Here is a 20,631-nt window from a genome sequence, read left to right as displayed (position 1 = left end):
ACAAAATTATGCAACGAGGCAAGACAATGTCCTGGGCATGTGGAGTCTTGTTGTGTGCTCTCAGTGCTCACATTCCAGCACGGAGCTTTGGTGCAGAAGAGCAGCACAAAATGGTGAAAGGCTTTGCACCAGTGTGTGCAAAACTCCCCAGTTACAGTGCCCAAAAAGCTGCAATGAGCCCTCCCCACCCTGTCCCTGCATCAGCACCCCGACTTCTTAAAAGTGGTTTGTGACCCAGAGGGAACCCCTGTCCTCACTGGGTGTCAGCCAAGATGATTCAAGAATTACCATTGAGGGGAAAAAGCTGTTTCTTCACATGGTGTTTGTAACAGGGCACAGAAAAACAGAGACTGCAATACAACTGTTTTATAAATATCGCAATGACCACAGCTGCCAGAGGCTTCTGTCTAGCAGGTCTAGATAAGAGGCAAATGTTGGGGGATAGATCCAGTACAGCTTTTTTTGATGAGCCAGAGTCAGGGGCTGAAGTTCAGCCTAAGATTACATGAAGCATTTATAAACAGAAAGACCAAGTTTATAAATCCTATTGTATTTTCTAGGCACAAAGATAGACAAACCGGATTCCTTTACATTATTAGACAAAAATACACCTTTTTGTTGAAAGAGAGCAGTCTTAACCTTCCTGGTAACTCCTCTAGTCCTTTCTGTGTTTCTGCTGTATTGCTCTTATTGTTTAAGGCTCTTAAGTAAAACCATGCATTGCCTATACATCCTTACATAGAGAAGTACAGAATAATGCTTTGCCCCTGCAGTTTTGCCTAGAGATACATAGATATGCACAAATACAATGCTACTAATAAGTTACTTACAGCTGTAAGCAGATTCAGAGCAATCCCTATTCTTTCAGTTGAGTATACATTGCTGTATGGTTCTGCAGTACCAAATTTTGGACTAATGCTTGACCAGTGTTTTTCCATGTGAAAAACTCTTCTTTCCAAAGCAATGAAAAGAATAATAAAAAACAAACACACACAACAAAATTAAATTCTTCTAGAACTTCCCTTTATTAAAAAGAGGAGTCTTCTATTTCCTATTAATACTGCACCAATCCTCTTAAAATAAGAATCCTATCTAGATATCAGGCTGGCCCAGACACATTTATAGCTACAGGTCATTTCTTTCCAGCTGAGACAGATAATGGTTGGATTCTGAACACCTGGTATGATGTGGGTAAAAGCCGGTGGCTCCAGGGAGGAGAGGAAAGAGCAGGAGGGTGTTGGTAGGGAGGGGGTTTGATCTTTAGCAGGAGGTGGCTGTGACCAGAGAGATATCAGAGATGGGGCTCTGTGTTGTGTTTGTAATAAAAGTGGTAAGCAATGTTCTAATAGTAAGAATAAGCACAAGTATTTCAATGGGGAAAGGTACAAAGAGGGGAAAGGGAATAAGGAGAAAAAGCAAAGCTCAGTGCTTTAAAAAATAGCAACTTAAAATGCTCCTGTTATTTTTAATTGAGTTTCAAAAGAGAATTCTGAAAGTGGGAGAAATATGCACATTGATATCTATGTGCCTTTACTAGTTCTCTCTATCACTCTGTGTAGTGTGAAGCCTATAATATTTATTCAGCTAACTGTATGCATTAGCAGGCTTTTTCACATGAGTTGTGTTAGTTGTAGGTGCTCGTTTTGTTGGGATTTGCTCTCTGTAGTTGTTTTGTAACATGCCCTATTTCACTGTGACCTTGAGCATCTCCCATAAGCAGATAGTATATGCCAGTACTGGAAAACTCATGGTAGGGAAGCTTACTCACAACTTCTCCCTCTAGAAAAATTACAGTAATTTGAGTGGGGTTGTAGAGGGAATCTCAGCTCTCAAATTCTTTGACATGAAGGTATTAATGTCCAGAAGGACCCTGAGCCTCTGGAGTCTGCTGCTAAATAGGGCACAGCTCAGAACATCTGAAGGTCTTTGTGACTCAGAGGTGGGAATCTCCTAATGATCTTAGTTATTTTTATACGTGCTTCCCTAAAGCAGAGAAGCAACTCTACCATCACCAAACAAGCACGCAAAACTGTGGTGGTGAAAACTGTAGGAGAAGAAAGCAAGACACAAAATAAGAAGGTGGAATTGCAAGACACCATCAACATCAAATAAAGGCACAAGACGGCAAGGAGGAAAAGACCAAAGAAAAAGGTGGTAAAAGGGCAATATAAGCAGAGGACTTTAGCAGGGTTTTCATTTTATTGCTGCTTTAATCTTGCTTTACGGAGCAAAATGGGGCAGCAGTTCACCAACGCCGAAGGGGAGCAAACGGAGATCGACGTTGCCGAATTGCAGGAGTGGTATAAGAAATTTGTGGTTGAATGTCCAAGTGGGACCCTCTTCATGCACGAATTCAAGCGGTTCTTCGGGGTCCAGGATAACCACGAAGCAGCAGAGTATATTGAAAACATGTTCAGAGCTTTTGATAAGAATGGGGTAAGTGGTGGGGAGTTGTTACAATTATTTGTCTGATAATTTGCTCTTCTTCCTTCTATAATTCGGAGGTGGTTTGGTGCAGTTCCCACCCTTGTTACTGTGCTTCATGAGACTAACACAAGGGTGATGGATTTGCTAGGGCAGGATAAAAAGAATATGCTGAACAACTTTGTATGGGCTGGTATGGATTTATCTTCTCTTAAATCTGCACACAATTAAGGACAGAATGTCCCCTTAAGGGACTAAGGATGGATTAAGAGGTTGAAATGTAGGCAGTCACTTCTGAGACAGTACTGTTGAAAGATCCTCAAATAGCCAAGGTTACTGCATAGAAAAAAACCCATCTGTTATGCTAGAGGGGGAATTATAATGTAGGAAAGTCATCCTCAGGCTCGCTATACATTGGATTAGGTGTGTATGCACAGTATGAACAGGTGGCGTGTAACAAAATATTGATTTTAGCTACTCAAAAGTGATGGAATGCTGAACAATTCAGGCATTCTGGTTTTGATTCCCTTTGCTGTATTTGTCATCAGACACCTGGGAAAAGTGGGCTTTCTGGTTTAGTGGCAGTTCATGCATACCCATGTATTGGTGCAAAAGACAGTGTAATACTAGCCTGGGATACTATAGATACTCAAAAGAAATGCAATATGGTTGCCTTTCCCATCTTGAAATGGATAAACCTTGCCAAACCATTTGATTTCTTTTAATTTTCTTTTCCTGAAGTTCTTGATCATATTTGACATATGGGGTTGTTTGTTGCTGTGTATCAGTGCAAGAAAAGTGGAGACAAGCACGTCGTCTTTCAGATATACAAATTTCCCTTAAGCTTCCTTTGAAACCAGTAGCAAAACCACTTTGAGGTGGTAACAAAAGTCAGTTTGTGAGAAAGGATAAAAAACTATGGAAGGTGTGGGCAGATCAGACTTGTCACAGAATTTTAAGCTGACAAAACCTGGGTTCCTATAAAAAACAGAAGGTCCACGTCCAAATTCTGTTATGTAAGCTGCTTGGAAGGGGTTGCAGAGCAAATGGTGTGCATCAAAGGCATTCCTACTTTTTAGGAGTTTCCTTAATAAGACTGAAAATCTGTTTGTAAGGGATGCTGATACTTGCATACATCAAGAACACTAAATTAGGCCTGGGCTCATGTTTTTCCTTAAATATGCCCATGGTATTATGTATTCAGTTGAGCAGGACCTAACAATCCAAAAGAATTATTAGTAACCTGGTAAGAAAATAAAACCAAATCTTTAATTGTGTTTTTATGCTTACTGGCCTTTGAGGTCCAGCAGTATCTTTTTTTGTTCACTTTTACTGAATTATCTGCCTCCCCATTCTTAATGTAATTTGTGTTCTCTCGGGCTATTTAAACTGCTTGTTTCTGCAGCCCGGGCAGGTGTTCCGCCCTTATTGTACTGTAGGAAAACTGCTTTGCTCCCCACTGTCACTCCTTGGGGTATGGCTGCGCTTACTGATGGTCTTGGACTGGCACAAGTATTCTATAAAGTGGAAAATAAATAGATATCCCATGCAATATCCTCTAGGGGAGCTTATTATCTAGGTTTCATAAGCGGTTTTCTATCAGCTATATGGAGCAAAGTGCCACTTGGCTGCTTTTCTGTTTCTACAGGATAACACCATTGATTTTCTGGAATACGTAGCTGCCTTGAATCTCGTTTTACGAGGAAAACTGGAACACAAGCTGAGGTGGACATTCAAAGTCTATGACAAGGATGGGAATGGCTGCATAGATAAACCTGAGCTGCTGGAAATCGTTGAGGTAAGTGGGCATTGCCTAATCACTTCTTTAAGCAATCACAGTTCTTTGGCAATGTAATGATGTGTATGTTTTTAGTGATAATGAGGTTCCAAGGCAGCTGTGGGCAGTGATGAAGTGAAAAATGCCTGATCTTGGTGAAAGGGTGATGTGCTTGGTGCTTTGGTGGAGCCGGATGGGGTGGCTGAGGGATCAGTTAAACCCCCAGCCTGGTCCTGCTGCTGCTCTCCAGAATTGGAGCCTCTGGGTTGCCTGTATCTCTGCTCTGCCTTTGCTTTCAACCTTTGCACACCATCACCCATTGCACTGGAAGGAGGTTTCACCCCATGCCCCTTTCAGGAGCCAAGTTTCCTGCTGAGTAGCTGGTGAGAATACACAGAGAGGCAGAAACAAGTACAGAAATCCCTCTTGTAATGATTCCTTTCTGGGTTTCTGTTCTGCACTTGGTTCAGTTGAAGGTGGGAGAGAAGGCATGGGGTTGAACAAACAGTCAGACACAGGGTACCTGGGTTCTTCCTGCTGATAAGTATCTTGGTGATGGTGCTGGAGTCACACCTGCACCACAGATGCTGGAAGTCCCCCATGCACAGCAGTAATTATGCAGCTTAATCAATGGTAATCAAACATTTTAGCACCCTAGGTGAAGTGCAATATCAAGAAAACACCAGAAATGGCATCTGTGGAAGGCAGGTCCTTTTGGCTGGGAAGTGTGACCAGCTTGTTACCTGCAGAACCAGCAGCAGGTGTGGGAGCATCTGGGGAGCTTGTCTGGGCCAGGTTCAATTATAGTTTTGAGGTCAGCCAGGAATTGGCTGGAGCTTTGTCAGGCCCTTGGTAATCCCTTCTCTAGAAAGACTTCAGACAAAACCCTTCAGCCAGTTAATAATGAACAGGTGGTTGTCATGGGAGGAATTGATAAAATCTGCCCCTTTCCAGTGACAAAGTGGAACAGAAGCTATGGGTCAAAATATGTGCTAATGCAGGCTTAATCGTGTAGGCTGGGCACAAGTTCCCTGGGGGAGAGGGCTGGGTAAATCCAGATGTGCCTGGTCTCAGATGTTAGAAGAGAACCCATACTCAAAAGTCAGATGACTTTCCCATCTGTGAAACTTGTTCTTTGCAAAAGAAACCTTAGGTCTGACCAAAATGTGTGAGGAAAACAGGAGGACAGCAGCTCCAAAAAGCAGATGAAGTCACTCACAGTGTGTGTGAGCATGAGGTCAGAGGTTCCATTAAAGGTCTGGGGCTGCTGAGCGGCAGATCTTTCTCAAAAGGTTAAAACCACAGCCTTTGTAAGAGACCTTTACGCTGTTGGGAAGATAAGAGTTCACTGCTTTTCATTTTTCAGCCCTTCTCCTAATGTGTGAACTTCTTTTTAGTCTATCTACAAGCTGAAGAAGGTGTGTCGGTCAGAGGTGGAGGAGAGGACCCCGCTGCTGACGCCAGAGGAGGTTGTGGACAGGATATTTCAGTTAGTGGATGAGAATGGGGATGGTAAGTGATCGATGGCTCAGATTGCATTGGTGTGCGATGAGAAGTTATCTGTGCTGGGCAGGCCGGCTTTAATTATGTCTATTAAGAAATCACTTAGGACTATGGTGTTATTCATATTAGACACATTGGGTTTGGTTCTGGTCTGTTTGGTAGAATCGAGTGAAACGAAGAAATAAACTTAACAGCAGAGTCAATTATACTGTTAGGCAGCATTCTATATTTTATCAACACTGGGGATCATCCTCCATAAGTGCTCCAAGGACTGGATGCTCTTGCATTGCTTATATTCACATAATTATTACATATGCATATACATAATTACAAAAACATTACAATTTTGGAGATTTTTTTACATACAATACATCTATACAAAGAAATAATTGATGATGTTAGGTACAATTGTTTCGTTTCTTACTTACAATATACCTACTAATTATTAGTTAAATATAAACTAAGCACTCTGCTTCTAAACAATATATCACTTAATCTTCTATCTCCCTCTTGCCATGCAGAAGGATCTAAAACTTGAAAAACATCCCCTTGTTTTGCAGTTGGTCAGAAAGCATTCATCTCATGTCAGTTGGTTACATGAATTTGGCAGCTTCTCTCCACGAGAATAACTTGGTGCAGCAAGATGAAATAACCCTCATTGTTATTTTAATGCAAAACAGAGGGGTCACTATTCTGTCTAGTTTTTGATGCTACAAAATCTCATCTTCTGAAAGCCCCTGGTAGCCACAGTGTCCCAGTCCCGGCACAAATAGCCGGAGCAAAGACAGTGGCTGCAGCCAAATTGGAGCTTGAACGATCAGATTTGGTGGAGCTAATGAACATTTCCTGTTAGCTGGTGGGATGGGGCAGGTGTGAATGCATTGGGTTATGGTGTGGTGGTTTGTCTTTCAGCTAAATTACAAGGGGGAAAAGTATAGCTTTTGTTTTATTGCTATATTTTCTGAAACATAGATGGCTTTTACATCCTGTCTTCCTCTTATCTGTCATGTTTTGTCTCCCCATCTTGTATCCTCCTCCTCTCATACACAGGGCAGTTGTCACTTGATGAGTTCATTGACGGGGCCAGGAAAGACAAGTGGGTGATGAAGATGTTGCAAATGGATGTAAACCCTGGGGGATGGATCACTGAGCAGAGGAGGAAGAGTGCTTTGTTTTGAGAACATTCAGCTTTGATCCAGCTGAAAACGGAGTGCTGACTACAACTGTGGCTCTCTAACTCCAGGGTGGTAGTGGCTTTCCTTTTTAATACAATCTCAGCATCCAGATGAAAACTTCAGCAGTTTCAGATGCCGTATCTCCATCTCAAACCCATGTGCTGCACACTGCTGATACCCAGAGACTATTTTTGGCCCATGAAATAAGTCTTTGTGTGTACACGATACAGTGCTTGCCAGCTCTGGTTTTTGGTTACACCCCAAGGAATGAACTTTTTGTGGCTTGCTGCAGTGGATCCTGGGCTGGGTTTGATTCTGATGACAGATGGGACTGGGAAGCGATGCAGTGGTACCATCTCCAGTGCAGACCAGCGTTTGCATCATTAATGCCTGCAGAGACCCAAACGCATCGAACCAAAAGTGCCAGAGCACCCGTTCTGTTGTCAGATTCTGTATGTTCAGAATGTTTGTTATGCATAGCAATATGTACGCGTATTTACATTATACTACTGATGTAAAATTATTGAACACCAGCATATCACTATCAGAAATGAGAATTAGATTGTAAGGGGTAGCCAAGACAGTGCACAGAGCTGAGGAAAATATAACGTGTGTGGCTGGCAGGTGGAGCAGCAGCTCCTTACGTCTCCTTTCTGTGGACCAGGCGCTGCTCTTGTAGCTGTTCAGGGCCCTGGGTTTCTGTGGGGCTGGGAAGAATGGTATTTCCAGACACTGAGCACTAGTGGAAATGGTGCCTCTGAATAGCTGCATTTTGAGGGCAGTTTTGCACTAGTGATTCTGTTTTGTGGAAGGAGAGGTGCGGGAAGAGCAGAGTTTTCCTGGCTGTGGCTCTGCAATGAGAGGATTTATTGGCAGGACCACAGAATGGAGCAAAATCCAAGTGAGTTACTGAAGTAGTACAGTGGTTTTACACTGGACTTAATTAGCCACAGACTACAGGTAAAATTTGCACAGGTTGTAGGCTGAGCTTTGCTATTCTTATGGCTGACCCATATACCTACATAGGTACATGTATGTGGAAAGATAATTTGAGCTGAACCAATATTTTGGTTCACCTTTATTGGGTTATTTGCAAGAAAAAAGTCCCCAGGAAAATAACATGAGGTTTTGTCTGTTTTATTTTAATTTTCCCATGGAATCAGTGGGCCAAGTCACATCCCTGGAAAGATTTGCAATCCCTTTTTTTGTGGCCTTTATGACTGTAGTATCTTCCATTAGTTGATTAGTTTGCTGGTTTGCAGTCTTGTCAGTTTGACCGGTGTTTAAATTCAGGAACATAAGGGAGTATTTGATAAGACAGTCAGTGCTAGTGTTCAAATCCATATACATTTCCACTTCTAAATAGCCTTTCCAAGAGTTCTCTGTAAATATAAGCTCGTGGCATGTTACTTATCAGAGCTGACTAGGCTGTTCATGCTGCTGTAAGGCAGCTGTTTAAAGCTTATTCAGGTCAATAGTTTATCAGCTAAAGATTTGAAAGAAAAATCTTCCGTCTGACCCGAGGGCCTAGAAGATTCGCTTTACTGATATTCCAACGTGTGGATAAAAGTTTGAATGGGAGGATACAAACCTCTAAATCCTTACATTTAATTGTCTCAACCAACATCCCACACTCCGCTTCTTGGGCCGGTTTAGTGGATGTAGTTGTGCGCTGCAGGTTTGCTTTAAACGCTGTACATTTTGTGATTGTGTTCCCCAGGTCAGGCAGGAAGGAGCTGTTTGGTGTCCGCACACCAGCCGTCCTGTGCTGGTAGAGGGCATCCTAACACCGAGCACCACACAGCTCGCGGCACAGGTTTTGTAACACGTGAATTTAATAAAGAATTATTTATTAAAATGATATCTGCTTTGTAGTAATTTTTTTTGGTGCTTAAAATGAAGGTGAGGATCTGTGTGAGCACCTGAGGCTGGCGTAATGAATTAAAGGGAGGTGCTAACAGCTAATGTGGATCAGAGGAATATAAGACAGAGGTGGGGATGCTATTGCAGGTGCAGAGTAAGAGAGAGTTCTCTGTTTAAATTCTGTGTAATGACAGCGAAAAGCATAGTGTATCATTAAAAATACTTCTCAATGGAATCTGAAATGTGCTGAAGTGCTGCGATGAGGGTCCCAGGTCTGGCCCTGCTGGGACTGAAACGGGAACCTTGAAGCGTTCAGGGCTGGAAGTGTTGGGGTTGACACCGGGATGACTCCTCTGACCTGGGCATGGACCTCTGCAGGTAACACTTGTCTAAGTGTTGGCATCACCCACTGGAAAATTGTTTGTCTTAGCACTCGTGTAATCTTTTGTCAAGAAGTCACAGGGTGCTGTAGTCTCAGTCCTATTTTTAAATCCATAGGTATAAACACTTTGATCTCCTTCCAAACTCAATTCAACATTTACATCAAGCTGTTGATGTCAGGCACTTTGCATAATCCATTTTTCCAAACTTACAGCCCGGCTAGAATTGGATTTGACTGATCGGATTTCTTTAGTCTAAATGGGGAAACAGGATGGCTCGGAAAAGGCAAATGCCATGTGACTTTTTTTTTCCCTGAGCTCTTACCATCTGCTCTGATGCTTGGGCAGAACCAAAGGTGCAATAATTGGGTTAGAAAGCCGAAGGGGAGGCTGTCGCTGATGGGCAGAGGCACCGGGGAACAGGAGCTGAGGAGGCATCGCATCCTAAAATCCCCTGGGAGGTGTGTTCCCAGGGAAGTGCTGAGCAGCAGAAATAATGAAGTTGAGAAGGAATGGGAATAATTACATCTAACTGTGTTTAGCCATGCTCTTTGTTTGTCGGTACACCTGCTGGTGTGTGATGGGAGGTTCACCCATGGGTGGCTGCCCAGAGGAAAGGGTTTTGTCCAGGTAATTCCTGAAGAATCCATGTGCAGCTCCCCTTGAAAATGTCATGTTGAAAATCGGTGCTGATCACTCATTTTTTTTTGGTGGTCTCCCCATACTCATTGTTTTTTCCTATAGCACCTGTGCCCAGCTCTGGCAGCACAGGAGACGGCTTCTTTCCTTCTTCACTTCTTCTCTTCAAAGGAACATGCACCTCAGAAGTTTAGAAAGTAACTCAGACATATTAACCTTAAAGATGCTGTATTTAAGGGAATTTAATGGTGTTCTGGGATCATGGTATGGGAACAGCAGAGCTGTGTTGTGGGGCAACTGTGTTCCCTGGGGATAAAGGACCTTTTGAAGCATCTTTACCTTTTACTCACCGTACCCTAACGCACAGGGGTCTGTTATGGACCCTATGGCAGCTCCTGGAAAAAACCTCTCCCACCCTCACTGGGGCTGTGCTGCCTCATTCACCAGTGACATTGTCACAGGAGTGAGCAGCTGCCACTGGTTTGAAATGAATTATGCATGAGTTAGGGCAAAGCAAGTCACAATATTAGTTTTTAATTGTTTTATTTGCTTCCTTAGAGGCTGAATAAACATCCCTTGGGGAGAGACGCGGAGGTTTGGAAGGTGCATTTGGCCAGCTGGCAGTTCTGACAGCCCTTCTAGAATAACTTTGTCTTTATAGATAGAATTTGGGCTTGTCAGGGCTGCTGTTGTAAAGATGAAGTGCCATAAAGTGTTGTGCTGGTTGTTTGTGGGGAAGTGAATTCTGCTGCGAGGAGGATTTACACACTGAGTAAACAGATGAGAAGGGCAAGCAGCACCCATGGGATGTGAGAACCTGGGAGCAGCCCCTTTTCTACACCAACCTCTCCCTGTGCTTGTGCTGTTGTTGCGATAGAACTATTTTAATGAAGCTAAACCAAAGGTTTCTACGCTTGCATGAGACAGTTTATCTGTCCTGCTGGAAAGAGAAAAATTGATTGAAGGAGAGAAAAAAGCACAACCTGAAATAAACTTGTAAAATATCTTTATTAGTTCACTATAAGATTGGAAGTACAAAAGCTTCCAGGTAAAACACTGTCAAATGAAAAAGATGCCCAGGACAAAAATGGTCAGAAAGTTGCTTATGAATAGTGAGCATCCAGTGCTAAATAACAAGTCTTTGAGCTGGGCAAGACATCTTTCCCAGTGTCCTGCATTGCCTCTCCAGGTCTGAATCTTGCTCCCATCAGATGAGGAAACTCCTCTCCAGGAGCAGCTGGGGCGCAGCCCCAACTTGGGGACAGTGGGCGATGGGGGGACAGAACTGCTCCCGCAGCCTCCCCTGTGCGTGTGCGGGTCCCGGGTGCAGCCCCTGCTCGTGGCACTGGTCAGTAGTGTCGGCAGACAAGGTTGCTGTGATGGGGTTCTCTAGGAAGGGGTGACTGGGTTTTATTCCATGGGGGACGGTGCTTGGTACTGCGGGGGTGACAGTTCCCATCACCTGCTCAGGGATCCGCAGGTGTTGCGGATGCTCGGGATGTGGATGCTGCGTCCAGCCCATCTCCAGCATCACCCCCCTCCAATCTGTGGGCAGACGATTTGTTGCCATTGCAGTTAAAACTACACGATGCTCAAGGGTGTTGCAGCTTGCAGGAGAGTTCTTTAAGTTTGTTGCATAGACAATATGCAGGAATATTCCTATAAACACGCAAAACCTTTTCCTCTCAGGCTGACATTGCAGCCCTTCCAGATATTTCAAGGAGAAACATGCCCTTAAAGTTCAGATAGTTGTTCATAAAGGCACCTTTCTATGTTTTTAAAGCTTTTAAGCAAAGAAAAGCCACTGCATTCGCCCCTCCCCTTTTTCTAGCTCAGAGGTGATTTTGTCTTACGTTATCACTAACGATTCCTAACTGAATAAAAACCAATGAATGAATGAATGATCAAAACTGCTGATTGCATGCTCTGGAAACATGTATGGAAAGAGAAGGTTTGCGTCTGTTTTCTAGGTTTTGTACGTATGTCCTTGGGGAGCCCCCGTCACCACTGGGGCCAAGCGCCGGCAGCCTCGGGGTTCGTCCCCTGCAGAGGCTGCAGATGCTGGTGTTGGCCATGACCAGGGGGTGAATTTTGAGGCTTTCTTGGTGTGTTATCTCCCTGCATCGCCCGGTGCTGCTCCCCCTTCCTGGGAAGGGCAGATTTCAAAGCCCCCAAGCAGCGAAGGGCCCTGTGGCCAGTCCCAGGGTGGCTGTGGCTTCCAGGGTGGCAGTTCCCCCTCTTTTCTTTTTGCTGGCTGATGCGGCTGTGCCGGGCAGAGCTCGGTGACCCCAGGGCTCCCCCAAACCCTCTGCCCAGGGAGCGATGCTTTTGGAGCAGATCCTGGTCCCTGCGCTAGTGGGATAGTCTATCGCTTGTCACACTGGCGCTGGGACAGCTCACCGGCTCCCACAACCACAACCCGATTTGTTTTAGTAATGCGAGGGGGGAAAAAGTAGAGATGAAGGGAAAATCTCCCGGGAGCCTACTCGGCAGCTTCTGCTTCCTGATCCGGCTCACGTGGGTTCTTCCCGTCATTCTGGATCAGCTGCACGATGTGTGTCAGGTCCAGGCTGCGGGTGAGGATATCGAGCAGCACTTCGTCCTTTTGTACACCCTCCATGAACTCCTCCAGGGAGAGCTCGCCTGTGAGAGCACATTTGGAAAAGATCTGTTAGGTCCTGCATCCTTTCTCCTCCCTCCGTAGCATCCTCGGAGCAGTCCCCCGGGAGCTGTGGGTACCAGCCCTTCCCAACATCCTGAGTCTGTGTATCGTACACCCCAAACCCCATCACAGCTAAACCTCGTGCAGACCCCCAGTGTCCCCAGCCGCAGCCCGTGGAGGGGACAGGGAGCGAAACCTTCACAAAGAGCTGGTCCCTGCCAGCTCCTCTGTGTCCTGGTGTTTTGGAACATCCAACATCTGGAATTGCAGGTAAGGGGGAAGTGGGAGCTGTATTTGGCATTGCATAAGAAAGCTCCTTACCATCTCCATTTATATCAATTTTGTCAAACACCATGTTTGTGAATTCCTCAGCTGTCATCGTTTCGTTGCACCGGTTGATGGCTCTAATAGCCTGGAGAGAAAGAAGAACAATTACTGAGCGTTATACAGTTTTGTGTATCCATCAGTACCAGCGGCTCAGTGACCAGACATGGGCGGCCAAACCTTTTTGCAGGCAGTTCTGAAAGGAATAAAAGTCCTGGAGATTAAAATCACTTAAAAAGGTAATCAATGGATTAAAAGATTAAGTGGGCATGCTGGGATAAGCCAGGAGCCCTTCACCTCTGAAATCCTTAGATTAAATTCAAGTGCTTATCTGAGCCTGGGTTTCAGCGGCCGTGGTTAAACAACCGGTGATGAGGAGACGAGGGGTTGGTGCGTGTCGGGGCGTGTGGGGGTCAGACAGGTCCAGCCTGGTGGGAGGACGGGCAGAGGACACGGAACCAGTTTGGCCAGTGCCTGCTGGTTTGCCAGGGAGTTGTCTTTTGGGTGGGAATTTTCCTGTTACAACCTTTGTGTCTACCTGTATTTAGTAACCAACATCTGCGACAGAAGCAGGAAAAGCAGAGCCCACTCACTTTGATGATGTTCAGCAGTTCTCCCCGGTCAATGCAGCCGTTCCCGTCCACATCGTAGAGCTTGAAATACCATCGCAGCTTCTGATCCACCTTCCCTTTCAGGACCAGGCTCAGAGCTGCCACATACTCCATAAAATCTATGTAGCCGTCCTAAAAGCAGAAGGTTAGAAGCCAGGTGAGACTAAAAGCAGGTAAACTCAGTGTCTGTGCCCACCTTGGGGACTAACAAAGACTCAAAAGTTAGCCTGTGCTAAAGGAAAGCAGTGGTAATTCAGAGGTCAAAGAGGAACAGGCTTATGCAGTTGAGCCCTGAAGGATTACCGCACATTATTCTGCCTGCACGCTCCTCCAGCTCTTTTCTGCTGCAAGGGGGTCTCACCCAGCACTCACCCGGAGAGGAATGAGCTCAGAAATTACCCAGCACATCGCTGCCACCTCGGGAGGGGACGGCGCTGCTCTGTCCCTGTGCCATTTGTGTGTCTGCTTCGTGTTTGGCCACATCAAAAGCACAAACAGTTTTATCTTTGACTTTCCCCCCGGGTGTTTGCCCGGCTCCCTCCGCAGCGCCAGAGCCGTCCCGCCGCGGAGGTGTCTGCAGGGCCGTGGTACAAACACAAAGCCGTGCTGGGCTGAGCTCCCGTGCCACCACCTTCCAGACACCACCCCGGGATGTTCACGGCTTCCAGGAGCCTTGCTAAAATGTGTGGTGCCCAACACAGAGCTTTTCAATTGCGCGTACCACTGAGATGCGAAACACATCAAAGGGAAAATGGTACATACTATAAACCACGGACAGTCTTTGGGAGGGAATAAGCCAGGGGTTTGTCAATGAACAAAGCCACCGGGCACGGGGCCAGTTCAAGAAGAGATCATCTGCTTTATCCCACCACTGTAAGAGGCAGGTTAGGTATAAATAGCGACTGAGCCCCATTCCCAGCAGGATTTCCTGCACAGCAGTTCCCTTTTCAGGCATTCAAACCCAGGGCAGTGAGCAAGGTGAAGGCACAAACAGAACACCTAAAGGATTTAGGACCTGAATTGTATTATTTTCAGTGGGATTAAGCCCACTAAGCCTTTCAGTTTGCCATAAAATACATTCTTCATCTCACATGAGGTGCAGTTTCAAATCATTTGCAAGTCTGGCACAGCGACAGCCCAGCTTCTCCCCAGGGAACAAAGGGCCCGAGCTCCATATCATACATGTAATAAAATCAATGAAACTGTAATCCATTTATAATTTAAAACAATAGAAAAGCAAAGCCAATCTGTTCTGTAAACCGCAGCTCATGCCATGCTGCGTGGCTCAGGAACTCTCTGTTTCTGCATGAATGCAGCACTTGTTTTCACACCACTGGTTTGGTCCTTACTGTCACAACATTTGATATTCCAGGGTTAAAGGGCGTTTCATTTTAAAGAGATCATAGACTAGCAGAAAACCCCCGACTAATTTGATAATTTAAAATGAAAAGGGAAATATAATTTCCGGGAAAAGTCTCTTTTCTTCCAGAACAAGCAGCAGGTGAGGGGTTTTACTCGACATATTTTTTGCCTTACATAACTGATATTACAATTTACAAGGCCACAGAGCATCAGACCACGCATACTCGGGTCCACATCTATTTTGCATACACCCAAATACACCACACACCACAGGAGCAAAGCACAGCCCATCCCTGCCCAGGCTGAGTGGGTAGGACAATATTTACCTTATTAAAGTCAAACGTCTCAAACATTTGCTCAACGTATTTGTTCGCTGACGGACTCAGGTTTTTCAAGCCAAAAAACTGTTTGAACTCGTACAGGGTGAGCTGGCCAGAAGGACACTCCGTCATGAACTTCTTATACCACTGGTGGCACTCGGTGGTGCTCAGCTCCTCCACGGTTTTCCCGTCCATGTTCCCCATCTCCACAGCAAAGTCCTGATCGCTTTGCAGCCAAAAATCGATGTTTTTTGAAATTCGAGGGCTTCGAAATTCTGCTTCTTGCCTTTAAAGTCCCAATGTCCCCAGTGCCGCAGAGATCACAGTATTAGGGAAAAAGCCAAACTGCCTTGTGTGGGGGTTGTTCTGATTTGGTGTTGGTGGTGATGGATGCGAAAGGCACCTCTTCCCAGGACAATTTCAAAGCACAAAACCCTCTTTGGACAAGAGGGTGACATTTAAGTACCCAGCAAATCCCCCTGCAGCCAATGAGGCTCAGGGGATGACTGGCTCCCAACAGGTATTAAGACTTCAGGGTTAAAATAGAAAGGAGGTAAAATGGGAAAGTCTTGCAGATTACAGGCCCAGCAGGAGATTATGAGGGTGGAATTTTCTCCGTGATGGTGTAATCTCCTAATCCACTTTATTTATGATTTTGTGGGGGGTTGTATGAGCAATAACTTTTGCACCAAAGTCAGGGTAAGAAGAAATAGAGAAAACAACTCAGAAGTCTCTATGTTGATACTGTCTTTTTGGTCTCCCTTAGTCTTATTCTGGCTGGAGGATTTCCAGACAGGGCTGCTAATTTGAGCCTGAAACGTAGGGAGGGGAGGTACCATTTCAGCTCCTATAAAGAAATGCTATTTGAGGGTAAATTTGGCGTGCTGAGACACCTGCTTCTGGAGAAGAGCTGCAGGGAGATGACACCTGAATTTCAGCTCCAGTTACTATCTAATGCCTCAAATGAAACTGCTTTTCCATTCACGATGAACAAGACTTTGCCTGTGTCTAGGAAAACCTCGTGAAAGGAGTTGTCCTTTCAAAGGAGGAACAGAATTTGGGCTTAGCTGAGGAAGCCAGCGAAACCTTCCCAGGTTCTGCAGCTTGTGCTAAGGCCAGGCTTATGCAGATGACCATTCATGCAGTGCTTGTGTATAAGCAGGTGACAGTAAATGACAGGACAAGTTGGACCAGGTTTTTAGAACAAAACCCACGCTGCATATTTTTCTGGGGAGCAGTGACCTGGCCTCACCACCTATCCCTCAGCTCATGCGTTCACTGATGGTCATAACTCAATGGGAAGCTGAGGTCGCACCAGTCACTGCTTTCATTGCTTGGGCTTTATTGCTCTCGACTATGGTTTTGGGGGTTGGAGGGGTCTCCATTTTGCAACATTCGCACTTGGGACATCAATCTTCTTCTTGGTGTGATCGGTGTCCCGGTTGTAGCGGTACCCGCAGGTTGGCTTCTGCGAGGTGTAGAAGGGGTTGTACGAGTTGGACCAACCCGGTTTGTAGAAGACAAACTTGAAGGCATTGGGTTGATGGCCCCCAGAATGGGCGACAACAGGAATGAAACGAGTGTCCAATGGCTGGGGATGTGCTGGAGACGGCTGGCTTGTTGGGACGGGCTTCTCCATCTCCTTTGGCTTCTTGTGGTCTTTGCCAGGGGTTTTAGTCACCTGTGGAGCAAAAGAGCCAGACAAACGCATTGCAGTTGCTCCCAACACTTTGCCATCCTTATCAGGGCTTAAGGCCCTGATGCAATAGTTGTGTACTGGTGATCAAAAAGCAGAGATTTAACAAACCGGGAGAGTGTAGGGAGTGCCTGCCTGCTTACACCCACTGCAAGGGCAGTCAACATGCAGTATAAATGCTGAGAAGTCAGGTATTTACATTTCTTTAGCTAAAAATCTAAGGTGATATTCCTGATAAAGTGAGTTTAAAATCAAATGATGTACCGGAAATGTGGAAGCAACAGTGAAAATAAGATTAAGTATGCACAAAAAGACTTGAAGGACTTGATGCTCTCTTGACTTGAATTTCAGCTGGTTGGTTGTAACAGTGCTGAGTGAATATAAAGTGCTACCAGCTGCTGATGTTCCTGCTAGTCAGCCTGACCTGGGTCATCCTTCCATCACTTTTGGGGGATAATACGTTTTCCTTCTGTGTTTGGCACAGTGGAGCCCTGGTCCCAGCTCAGAATCTCAGTTTTAACAGCTATAAATGACAGCAATACATGCTCCTTGTAAAGTCTTCGCCAAACCACAGCCAAGGCAAACCGGCCATGGAAATGGTCCAACCCAGTCGAGTGTCAGTGATGACAGAAACTTAACACCATATTTCACAAACACACCCCGGGGCATCGGATCCTCAGCTCCGGGTCCCTTTGCAGGCACCTACCACCACCCTGCACCTCGTCCTGCTGTGCTAACTGCTCTTCCCAAAGCTCTAAGTGGGTTTTTTCCTCCCAGAAACATGAAGGAAGAAACAGGGTTGTTGACTCTTGTGAGGCAAGTTCTTCCTCATCATCAGCTGGGTCACATTTCTGAAGCCTTGGAGTAAAATCGCTGCCACCACAGCACAGGGGACCAAATGATGCAGAAACAGCCCATTTTGCCTGTACATTTGCACAGAGCCTTTGCAGGGGGGGTGGTGTAGACGTGAGCCCCGGGACACACATGGGGCTGACTTGTCACCCATGGCTGCTCCAAGGCTGCGCTTGACTGGGAAAGTATTTCTGCTGCTGTTATTTAACCGTGACTCAGTTATCTTGTTTTCATTGATGACACCTCTATGCGAATGGAAACTAACTCTTCCCCCAGCAATTATCCGCTTTACTCCTGGGCGTCCTAAATAAACGCTTTGCTGCTTGGCTTTATTTTTAACTTTGTAAAGAGGTTTCCTGGTTTCCGTGACGCTCTGGCTTACTTGGTGCTCTATTTCTGTTTCTGCAGCTGGCTCTGAGCACTGGCTCCTAAACCTATTAAGATGGGGACACCCGCAAATTATTTAGAAATCTTCTGAAAGCATTTGAGGGAAATGACCAAATCCCCTCATGTTCACCACCTCTTTCTGTCACTCGTTTCCCTGATACAGCTTGAAAGTCTCCATTGCTGGAGCTCAGGACAAGTGTCATTTCAGCCGCAAGGAAACATCCGTCCGTTTTTTCCATAGGGGATAAAATAATGGGATTTTGACTCCTGAAGTGCAGTTTTTGTACCACCGCGGTGATTTTAGTGTGGTTTGCATATCCCTTCTTTGAACGCACTTGGATTTGTTCAGAAATGATTATATTCGCTTAGATGCACAAGTATAGCTCGTGGAAGGTCAGAGGCAAGTACGCACAGGAGTGCGCTGCTGCAACTGCATCCACCCAGCAGAGAGGCATTGGTGTTAATAAATCAGTGCACTCGGGGTGTGGAGGTGAGGCCATGGTTACTTTGAGAACCCAGCTGCTAACTCGTGTCGAGATGCTTTCGAGATGCGCCAGCCGTGCTCAGGGACAGAGGGCAGGACACGGTGCCAGGGAGCGCTGAGCTTTGCGCTTCACTCTCCCCATGGGGTTTGTCTGTCCTGGGGGTTCCTGCTCATCCTCTGGGGCATCTAAATCCCGGTAGATACATTCTCCGTGCTCAGGTCAATGCACCTGCTTACGTGCTCACTGAGGGGAAGCACCAGCTCAACGTCCACAGCGCTATTTATGGCACTGCCTGAATTCAGAGTCCCCCATAATCCTATTGCATCTATTAATAGGTTGAGAGATCCCTAATCCTGCCCAAATTGTCTGTTGTCCCTCAAAGAAGATCCCCGCAGGAGGGGTGTCACAGAGAGAAGACTGATTTCAGTAACCAAGCGAGCACAAAGTGCTCAGACCTCCAGCCCAGCTGAGGCGTTCCCAGGGGGCTGTCAGAGCCACTGTCACCCCCTTGCTTTGCAGTGGGGATGTCCCCCCCTCCCACAGCCACCCCAGGACAATCTCGTGCCGTTTGCTCCGAGCCCTTGGTGACCACAGGGGCGAAGGCGTGGCAGCAGTGCAGCCAGGTGGGTTTGAGGGATGACGCATCACTCAACACCACCAGGACCCTTTTGTCCCCCACCAGGACCCTTTAATCCCAGCCACCCTCAGGGCAAGGGTCTGCCGCCCTCCTTCCCGCAGGGAGGGGACACAGCGAGCGGGGGGTCCCTCCTGCCAAACTATGAACTCCTACCTGTGAAGCCATCTTCCCAACAGGGACCCCGGCGTGCGGGGCTGTCAGGGGTGGGAGTGGGCAGTGCTGGCATCAGGGCCATGGGGACACTCGGGGGCATTGTGACCACTGGGGTGTCACTGGGTGTGGCTGTCACAGGGGTGCCCAGGCTGAGCAGGGATGTGGAGGAGCACAGGGGTTCAGCCGCAGGAATTCGGAGGGTGCTGTTTCTCCCGGGATGATGGGACAGGGGAGGTGTCACACCCGATGGGAACCACCACTGCTGCCCGTTCAGCCACACGCTGTGTTTCTCCTCCCGTCCCTCCCTCGGCTCTGGCCGGGGACCTGCGCTGCACAAGCACTTTGCACACCTGCGAGATGCCAGATCTGCATCTGCAGGGCGCAGCTCCCCGCGCTGATGCAAAAGCAGATTGTTCTGGGGTGTTTACCTGTGTGAGGATCAAAGGCAGCCTCACACCATGGGGTGTTACATCAGAGCAGGGCTCACACAGCTATTTCTATGCCATAAAATCTGCTGGCGATCTTCCAAGTGCTTTCCCGTGCTTCGTGCCCAGCCTGGCCCACCTGTCCCTTTAGCTGTGTGGCCTCTAACGCTCAGGAGGTCGCAGCGGGTGGCAATCACCCTTCCTTCAAAACACAGCCATGCCACCAAAATGGGCAGCTTTTCTCTGAGAGGCCAGCCCACCTCGCACCACACATAGACCTTGCTAGTCCTGAGCTTTTTCTGGTCTTCTGGGTGAGGGTCCATGAAGGGTGAAGGTAAAGAATATACAGGAGTGTGCACACAAGCTCTTGCAGACTTGCTTGTGTTCACTGGGATAACAAATTCGCCTCAAAACACACATCCCTTCATGTTGTAAGGAGCATGTTTTCTGACGCTCACCACCCAGGGTGAGGCAAAGCCGCTGTTGCAGGGTTGGATGGGTACAGCTCACTGTCCCCAGCGCTCCAGGCACAGGGGACAACCTCAGGAGCAATTATCGGGGAGCTGAATCACACTTTCCCATTCCCGCAGAGCATCGCTGCAGCCCAGCGGCCCCTTTGAAGTCTCTTTGGTGTAACAACATTTTGTAGGACACCTTTTGCACGAGCCCAGGCTTTCTCATTCCATGGGATTTTATTGGCTTCTCTTCTTAAAATAATTCCTCTTCTCCTTCCCCTTTTCCCTGACTTCCTCTCTCCGCCTCTGCTGTTCAATTTGTTCGCTCAAAGACTGTGAATGTCAGGGAGCACGTATACCTTGCCTATCTTGCAAAGATATTGTGTCCTTTGCATTTCCAGTGGTGAGCGGGTCCTTCATTTCATCTGGTTTCTTCTTCCAAGAGGTGCCAGTGGATTTTCTCTAAACATCCAGGGCTCAGCTAGCTGGGATCCCACAAAG

General features: G+C 46.6%; 3 protein-coding genes across 4 annotated transcripts; 1 reads left to right on the top strand and 2 right to left on the bottom strand.

Annotated features, from left to right (window-relative positions):
* The first annotated feature begins 1,025 nt into the window (after positions 1-1,025).
* Positions 1,026-8,740, top strand: GUCA1B (guanylate cyclase activator 1B). Its single transcript, XM_005510414.4, has 4 exons — positions 1,026-2,436; positions 4,073-4,222; positions 5,599-5,713; positions 6,755-8,740. Exons 1-4 carry the CDS (start codon positions 2,233-2,235, stop codon positions 6,880-6,882), a joined length of 597 nt encoding a protein of 198 aa, XP_005510471.1. The 5' UTR covers positions 1,026-2,232; the 3' UTR covers positions 6,883-8,740.
* A 2,012-nt stretch (positions 8,741-10,752) lies between these two features.
* GUCA1A (guanylate cyclase activator 1A) lies at positions 10,753-16,097 on the bottom strand. Of its 2 annotated transcripts, none has more exons than XM_005510415.3 (4): positions 15,047-16,097; positions 13,341-13,490; positions 12,745-12,835; positions 10,753-12,404 (listed from the first exon to the last, which is right to left on the bottom strand). In XM_005510415.3, the coding sequence occupies exons 1-4, from the start codon at positions 15,242-15,244 to the stop codon at positions 12,244-12,246; spliced, it is 600 nt and encodes a 199-aa protein (XP_005510472.1). In that variant the 5' UTR covers positions 15,245-16,097; the 3' UTR covers positions 10,753-12,243. The 2 variants fall into 2 exon arrangements, with proteins under 2 accessions (XP_005510472.1, XP_064894728.1); XM_065038656.1 differs by lacking the exon at positions 15,047-16,097 and adding an exon at positions 13,731-13,843.
* Positions 16,098-16,309: 212 nt separating this feature from the next.
* CIMIP3 (ciliary microtubule inner protein 3) lies at positions 16,310-19,535 on the bottom strand. Its single transcript, XM_065038657.1, has 2 exons — positions 19,251-19,535; positions 16,310-16,721 (listed from the first exon to the last, which is right to left on the bottom strand). Exons 1-2 carry the CDS (start codon positions 19,260-19,262, stop codon positions 16,395-16,397), a joined length of 339 nt encoding a protein of 112 aa, XP_064894729.1. The 5' UTR covers positions 19,263-19,535; the 3' UTR covers positions 16,310-16,394.
* Between the last annotated feature and the right edge of the window lie 1,096 nt (positions 19,536-20,631).

The sequence above is a fragment of the Columba livia genome, chromosome 22, assembly GCF_036013475.1.
Source record: "Columba livia isolate bColLiv1 breed racing homer chromosome 22, bColLiv1.pat.W.v2, whole genome shotgun sequence".
Classification (NCBI taxonomy): domain Eukaryota; kingdom Metazoa; phylum Chordata; class Aves; order Columbiformes; family Columbidae; genus Columba; species Columba livia.
Note: the sequence above shows the minus strand (reverse complement) of the source record. Positions and strands in the feature narration are given on the sequence as shown.

Coding starts and splice junctions, on each gene's coding strand:
- GUCA1A (XM_005510415.3), bottom strand. CDS start 15,244: ATGGGGAACATGGACGGGAAAACCGTGGAGGAGCTGAGCACCACCGAG. Junction 12,836..13,340: donor AACTGCTGAACATCATCAAA/GTGAGTGGGCTC, acceptor CTTTCTCTCCAG/GCTATTAGAGCCATCAACCG. Junction 12,405..12,744: donor AATTGATATAAATGGAGATG/GTAAGGAGCTTT, acceptor GTGCTCTCACAG/GCGAGCTCTCCCTGGAGGAG.
- GUCA1B (XM_005510414.4), top strand. CDS start 2,233: ATGGGGCAGCAGTTCACCAACGCCGAAGGGGAGCAAACGGAGATCGAC. Junction 2,437..4,072: donor GAGCTTTTGATAAGAATGGG/GTAAGTGGTGGG, acceptor CTGTTTCTACAG/GATAACACCATTGATTTTCT. Junction 5,714..6,754: donor AGTGGATGAGAATGGGGATG/GTAAGTGATCGA, acceptor TCTCATACACAG/GGCAGTTGTCACTTGATGAG.